Genomic DNA, 7,288 nt, shown 5'->3' with positions numbered 1-7,288 from the left:
GCGCTGAGTCGCTGCCCCTGCTGGGGTTTGACGTCAGAACATAAGTGTGGTGCTGCAATGCTGCGCACACACCCAGGAGGAGCAGCGTCTGCCCGGTCATTCTTGGACTTGTAGTCCTTGCAGTTTCATTATTATGTCCGTTTGAAGCCTCCATTCGTAGCCTCGGCCTCCCTCCAATTTGCTCTCCATCATCACAGTGCAGAGTTCTGTTTCTCACACGCACTATACATGTGCGGCATGCACGGCCGTATCGGGCAGCTCCCGGGAAGGACAGGTGCTGCGTGTGATTAGTACGCAGCCCCTGTCCTTCTCTATGGGACTACGTGGCCGTACGCTCACCTGCCCTGCACATCCATGCGGGTGTCCGCACTCCTACGCTGACGGGATGGATCCTGTCTGCGTCCGAGCCGGGACACCCGTACCCGCACGGACCTGCGCTTGGGGTGAGCGTCGGGCGGCGTACGGCCGCGTAGTGCCATAAGGAAGGACGGGGGCTGCGTTCTAATCACACGCAGCACCTGTCCTCCCCGGGAGCTGCCCGATACGGCCGCGCATGCCGCACGGAGCTGTACGCGCCGGCCGTTTCTCCTGTGAATGAGGCCTTGGGCTTCACTCACACTATGCGATTTGGGATAACTCGGGCAGGAACCTACAGAAGGAATCACAAATCTCCCATTCAGATGTGGCGGCTGTCACCCATTCAAGTTAATAAGCGGGTAACAGCAGCCGCATATGTAAGCGGCAGTCCCCATGTATTTGTACGAATTGTAAGGAGTAAGGCCTTGTTCACACCAAGCGCGGAGCAGATCCGGACCAGAGCAGGTGCAGACCGGATCAAAACTGCGTCCAATGTATTCCTATGGTATTTTTACCTCCAGTTCACATCGCAGCGTGCGGATCCAGACCAGATCCAGCCCGGATGAAAAAACTGCGGCAAGCCCTATTTTACCTGCTCTGGATCTGGTCTGGAACGCATCAAAAACGCATGCAAGTGCCTGAAAGCCCATGTTAAACTTTAAAAAACCCCGACCAGCACTGCCACACTCCTTCACCACCCCGATCAGCACTGCCACACTCCTTCACCACCCCGATCAGCACGGCCACACTCCTTCACCACCTCGATCAGCACTGCCGCACTCCTTCACCACCCCGATCAGCACTGCCGCACTCCTTCACCACCCCGATCAGCACTGCCACACTCCTTCACCACCCCGATCAGCACTGCCGCACTCCTTCACCACCCCGATCAGCACTGCCGCACTCCACCACCCCGATCAGCACTGCCGGACTCATTCACCACCCCGATCATATTTTCGTATACTCAGTTGGACCCGGGAAACAATATCCAGAAGACCGGCACTATGAGGCCGAAAACGTTTCCAGCCATTGTTTGCTTTGGGCAAGTGTCTTGCGCTGCCGTTCCTATCACCAGCCCCCTTGATGGATCCAAAAACAGACATGAACTTTTTGGTAATTTTAGTATGCACATTATGGCACACTTACCTTACAAGCGCGCCCTTCTCCAGCGCTGTTCAATTAGCCCTCTGTCCCCCGCTCGTCGACTTGCCTCCGCCGCCACTTCCACGTTCCCAGGCATCCTCTTCCACCATTGGGTGGCCATTGGTGATGTAACTCCTGCACATGGCATCCTCCCCGGCATCAGGTCCATTCACCCCATACAGCGTGCACAGCTAGCTTGCTAGGGGGAGTGGACGGACTTTTTGGCAGAAGAGACTTTGCATGTCCCTGCCTCCTAGCAATGTTTTGGAGGACAAGTTCATTTTATTGTTGGCAATACATTTGTATCTGTTCTTGGTCCTCGCAGGATGTGTGGCACGGTTTGCTTGTCCACATGGGACCCTTGCAGGTCTTCCAGCAGAGACTGGTGTTACCCTGCTGCATTCTCCTGTGGTCCTAGGGAAGCTTCAAAATCCCTCTCTTCTGCCTTACCCGAGGGGCTAGTCATTGATTCCCCACCACCATCTTCCACCCCCATCCAAGGGGCTAGTCATTGATTCCCCACCCGCACCACTTTCCACCCCCATCCAAGGGGCTAGTCATTGATTCCCCACCACCAACACCTTCCACCCCATCCAAGGGGCTAGTCATTGATTCCCCACCACCACCTTCCACACTCATCCAAGGGGCTAGTCATTGATTCCCTACCACCACCTTCCACCCTCATCCAAGGGGCTAGTCATTGATTCCCCACCACCACCACTTTCCACCCCCATCCAAGGAGCTAGTCATTGATTCCCTACCACCACCTTACACCCTCATCCAAGGGGCTAGTCATTGATTCCCTACCACCACCACCTTCCACCCCCAGCCAAGGGGCTAGTCATTGATTCCCCACCACCACCATGTTTGGGGGGGCCCCCCTCCACACACAGAGACAATAACTTTGTTCTTCTTTCTTCCCGCACAGAACCGAGAGCTGCAGATAATGAGGAAGCTCGATCACTGCAATATTGTGCGGCTTCGCTATTTCTTTTATTCGAGTGGAGAGAAGGTGAGTCGGCCATTTTTATCTTCATGGTTCGGGTAACGCTGACAGTTTGCAGAACATCACTGGGGCCTGTACCCTGAGCCACTGACACCAAAGGAGCTGACACTCTAATTGCCAGACCCCAACCCACACACATTCGGCCAGTCTGTCAACCCAAATGGCTATCATGTATAGTGCTCATTATATAGCAGCCCTTTTATCTAAGATGACGTTTAATTTGCTTTTATATTGCTCGTCAACATGCTAATGAAATTGTGCAATAAAACTTTTCCATTTTCATGACATACCTAATGTTAGTCCCTGTGATGTCATCACTGGGTCTCTGTGCTTCTCTCTGCAATGCAAGCATATCATGGCTGGTGGGAGGGGCCAACAGGGTGCTGTATGCAGAGTCCTGAAAACATCACCGCACCCTGCCTCAGTACTCTTCACAAGAGCCTTCAGGTCTAATGCAAGCAGTGGGTGGGATTGTGGGAGGGGTTATGCAAATTTCTAAATGATGGGCGGTTGTCAGTCTGGAGGAGTGGCAGCAGTCCAAGGCGGGGCTGCATTTGCATGCAGACCACACTGTAACACCCCCCATGTGATGCTGAGCCTCCATGATTGAGAGACCTGAAATCCAATGAATGAAAGGGGCGGGGCCAGGGACAGTCAGGCTGGGGAGGTAGGAGCGAGATGATGCTGGACATCCTCCAGCCAGGAAATAAAGGGGCGGGGCCAGGGGCCGTCAGGCTAAGAAGATAAGATGCTGGACATCTTCCAGGCTGTGGCTGAGAGGAAGGACCTTGTACAAGTCATGTGCCCGTGTCGCTGCTCGCCGCCATGGCGGTCAGTCTCGGGTGCAGCAATTTAGAATATTTGTAATAGGGACACCCCAGGGGTGCGATGGGCAGCCTGTTGACGTGCTGCTCCAGCTCCTCCCTCTCAGATCCGTGCTGTGCACAGTGTGGCGGATTGGCTGCTTGCAGCCTCTTTGAAGCCCGGTCACATGACCCCCATGAAATGCATCCCCGAGTGGCCGGGGTTAACCCTTTCCCCTCCCCGGCACAGCCGCATGATGGCCCGCGCTCTCCCTCCGCCTCTCCCGCAGCCAGCGAATATTTTCCATGTGTATTTCTGTTCTTCCGAGTCACCGCGCAACCAAAAATATCCCGGCGGGGGAGGGGGGTTTCTAGGAATTATCCGGCTGGCTGCGCCGTGCCCTCCTTTTCAGGGATAGAAGCAGATGCAGCAGCACATCCTACACATCAGCCCTCCGGCTTACACTGGAACTGCAAATCCCATCATGCATCTGCCTCTAGGGTGACATGCCTGAGGCCGTCAGTCTTGCAATGCCTCATGGGATTTGTAGTTGCGCCGCAGCCGGAGGGCCGGAGTTTGCCCACCCCCGTCCTACAACAAGGTTATAGAAGTGTGTGTCCTATGGGACACAGTAGCTGGGGGAGGGGGGGGGGGGCATGGTGTGCTTGTGAATGGTGTGCCCCCCCCCACGGGGCAGCGCTGGGGCCTGGCGATTTGGCTGCTCAATTCAATCTCTGAATGGTGACGTGTCACATGATTTCCTGTACCCCGACTTTATTGTGGTTGCATGCAGCAGCGTGGGCGGTGGTAAAGGGGGAGTGTAGGCGCCAATGGATGCCCAGCACAGGGCGCGGGGAGGGTTTTTGATGAGTCATCTTCCAGCCATTTCTGATGTCACGTGACTCACTGTCGGCCATTTTGTCTCCCTTCTCTTGCAGAAAGATGAGGTGTATCTAAACCTGGTGCTGGATTACGTCCCGGAAACGGTGTACAGAGTATTCCTCCCCTGACTTTTTCTCTCCTTTTTGTGGTTTTTGGTCCATTTTATTTAAATACTTTTTAATATTTTTAAACTGTATTTTATATCCCCCTGAAGACATGAACATGTACTGCGGAGTGCATTCTGGGTTTTTTGGTAGGGATGCACCGATACCGGTATTTTGGTATTGAGTACGAGTACCGATATTCTTTTCCCGGTACTCACCGATACCGAATACCGATCCCCGGAAGTCCCATTCAGGAAGCCAGACGGCGTGTAATGACTCGCCACCCGGCTTCCCGATTGGCAGGGACGCCGTCCCCATGCTTCTCGTCACTAGGTGACGAGAGAGCATGGAGCCAGCTTTCTACCCAATCAGGAAGTCGGGCGCTGTGTAATGATGCGACGCCCGGCTTCCTGATTGGCCCAGGAAGCCGGCTCTATGCTCCCTCGTCATGAGGTGACGGAACATGAAGCCAGCTTCTCGACCAATCGGAAAGCCGGGCGTCGCATCATTACATGCTGCCCGCCTTCCTGATTACCCGGGAAACTGGCTCCATGCTCTCTCCTCACAAGTGATGAGGGAGTATGGAGCCGGATTCCCAGCCAATCAGGAAGCCGGGCAGGGTGTAATGACGCGCTTTCATGACAGCTCTCTTGCAGCACTGCCTCTCTAATTGATACTCCGCACACAACGCTGTGAACGAGAGGCAGAGAAGCCTTTGCTCCGATGATCATACATCTGTCTGTTCTCTGTAGCAGAGGTGGGAAACCTCGGCACTCCAGCAGTGTTGGAACTTCAAATCCCAGGAGGCATTTCAAGACTCTGACAACCACAAGCTTGACGCCTAGAGTCAGAGGCATGATGGATTTGTAGTTTCACCACAGATGGCGTGCCAAGGTTAGGTACCCCTGGACTATACTCTTCATAGCGCAGAAGGAAGGAACGCTTGCAGTCAGGCTGTAGAGCGCCACCTGCTGGCTGAATGTCATAAATAGGGATTATTCAGATGTCGTGTTTCCGATTTACCTGAAATAATTTGTTTCTTTTGATGTTTAGTCCGCTGTGGTGGTCACACTTTACACCATGTCCTGTGTGAGAGCCAGGGACTGACTTAGAGTACACTTTAAGGCAGGGGTGGGCTATTCCAGCTGTGCTTTAACTACAAATCCCAACATGCCTCTGGGAGTCCCGCCTGTAACTGTACGTCTTGCAATGAGACGTCGTGGGACTTGTAGTTCCACAGCAGCTGGAGGGCCGGAGTTGCCCCTCTCTGCCTTTTAAAGGAGAACTATGAGGGGGGAGGGTGCTTTTCACTCAGCCTCATAGCTCTAGCCGACCTGTGACAATGAGACTGTCACAGGTCGGCTCAGTAGATCGGGAGGTGAGCGAACACATACCGGCGTTCGCTCACTTCTCGATCCTGTCACAGCTCTCTGCCGTGACCGGGGAGTGACTGGATTTCCCTCTCCCCGCTCCGATCCGCCAGCGCTGACTGGCGGAACGGACGGGGGAGGGGGCGCGGGTACAGCTGGCTCTGCCTCTAGATAGGCGGAGCCAGCTGTCACTCACGCAGCTGGGCGGATCCCGGCACAATTGTCGGGATCCGCTCCGGCTGCGGCGTCTCAGTATACCGCGAGCTGTAGCTCCCTATATACTGAGCTTAGGGTGACGGGAGGACGCTAGTTTGTGTCCTCCCGTTACCCTAAGGAGAACTATGGGGAAAAGCCCTGACCCCATAGTTCTCCTTTAAGGCGTAGTCCACCTTTTGGACCATGCTTTGTATTACAGCCTTGTTTAGGGTGTAGCATGGTCGCCTCCCCCGAATGTTTCATGGTGTGGTAGTTGCCGGCGGGTGATTATCTCACCGTTGTCACGCTGCTGATCGGCTGCTCGTCTCTCTTTCTCTCTTCCAGTTGTACATGTATCAGCTGTTCCGCAGCTTAGCCTATATCCATTCCTTCGGGATCTGCCACCGGGATATCAAACCACAAAATCTGCTGCTGGACCCCGAGACGGCCGTGCTAAAACTCTGCGACTTCGGCAGGTGAGTGCCCACCATCGGGTCATGTGTGCGGAGCCGCCTCGGCCTCTTCCTCCGGTGCCATCCCGGGGGTCAGCGTGTCTTCTGAAAGTGTGAGCGAGGATTGCAATGCTCGGGGTTCCCTGGCTGGGGGGCTCTGTGAGACTCTGTCAGTGTCTGGTGGCTAGTCACAGAAGCACTGAGCAGTGCATTGTGGGCCCGGGGGGTGCACACATGGGCCCTCCTACCAGTGTACATCTGGGGGGAGTGGAGGAGGTAGGCCTGTGTACCGCAGGATGCCCGCTACATACCGGGGTTAGTTGCAGCTTTTCTTGTATTTGTCATATTTTATTTATTCATATATACACTGAGTGTCCGGATTATTATAGACACGGAGTGTCCGGATTATTATAGACACGGAGTGTCCGGATTATTATAGACACGGAGTGTCCGGATTATTATAGACACGGAGTGTCCGGATTATTATAGACACGGAGTGTCCGGATTATTATAGACACGGAGTGTCCGGATTATTATAGACACGGAGTGTCCGGATTCAAGTACGGGTGCTGGTGTCACGGGTCGGACGCAGACAGGATCCATCCCGTCAGCGTACGAGTACGCACACCCGCATGGACGTGCAGGGCGGGTCAGCGTAGGTCGGCGTACGGCCGCGTAGTCCCATAGAGAAGGACAGGGGCTGCGTACTAATCACACGCTGCGTCCTTCCCGGGAGCCGCCCGATACGGCCGTGCACGCAGCACTCCGCTGTACGCGTCGGCTTTTTCTCGTCTGAATGAATCCTGAAGCAGAAGTATTCCACCATCCCACGTATCTTATATGAGTTTTATTCATTTTGTTGTCCACACAAGATACATTATTTATGTTCATTTCCCGGGTCAGTTCATCTCCGGCATCAGTTTGAGTTTCCTATCAGTTGATGGCATTCATGGGGGACTGGTGGCATGGTCCTGG

The 7,288-nt window shown here is 54.3% G+C and overlaps 1 protein-coding gene across 1 annotated transcript in view; it reads left to right on the top strand.

The window, feature by feature from the left end:
• GSK3B (glycogen synthase kinase 3 beta) overlaps positions 1-7,288 on the top strand; it is a 94,677-nt gene that overhangs the window by 52,098 nt on the left and 35,291 nt on the right. The window contains exons 3-5 of the mRNA XM_018573093.1: positions 2,429-2,512; positions 4,249-4,307; positions 6,155-6,337. Coding sequence (XP_018428595.1) covers positions 2,429-2,512; positions 4,249-4,307; positions 6,155-6,337 — 326 coding nt within the window. The remainder of the gene's footprint in view (positions 1-2,428; positions 2,513-4,248; positions 4,308-6,154; positions 6,338-7,288) is intronic.

This window comes from Nanorana parkeri, unplaced genomic scaffold (genome assembly GCF_000935625.1).
Source record: "Nanorana parkeri isolate BGI_ZX_2015 unplaced genomic scaffold, ASM93562v1 scaffold2232, whole genome shotgun sequence".
Classification (NCBI taxonomy): Eukaryota; Metazoa; Chordata; class Amphibia; order Anura; family Dicroglossidae; genus Nanorana; species Nanorana parkeri.
Note: the sequence above shows the minus strand (reverse complement) of the source record. Positions and strands in the feature narration are given on the sequence as shown.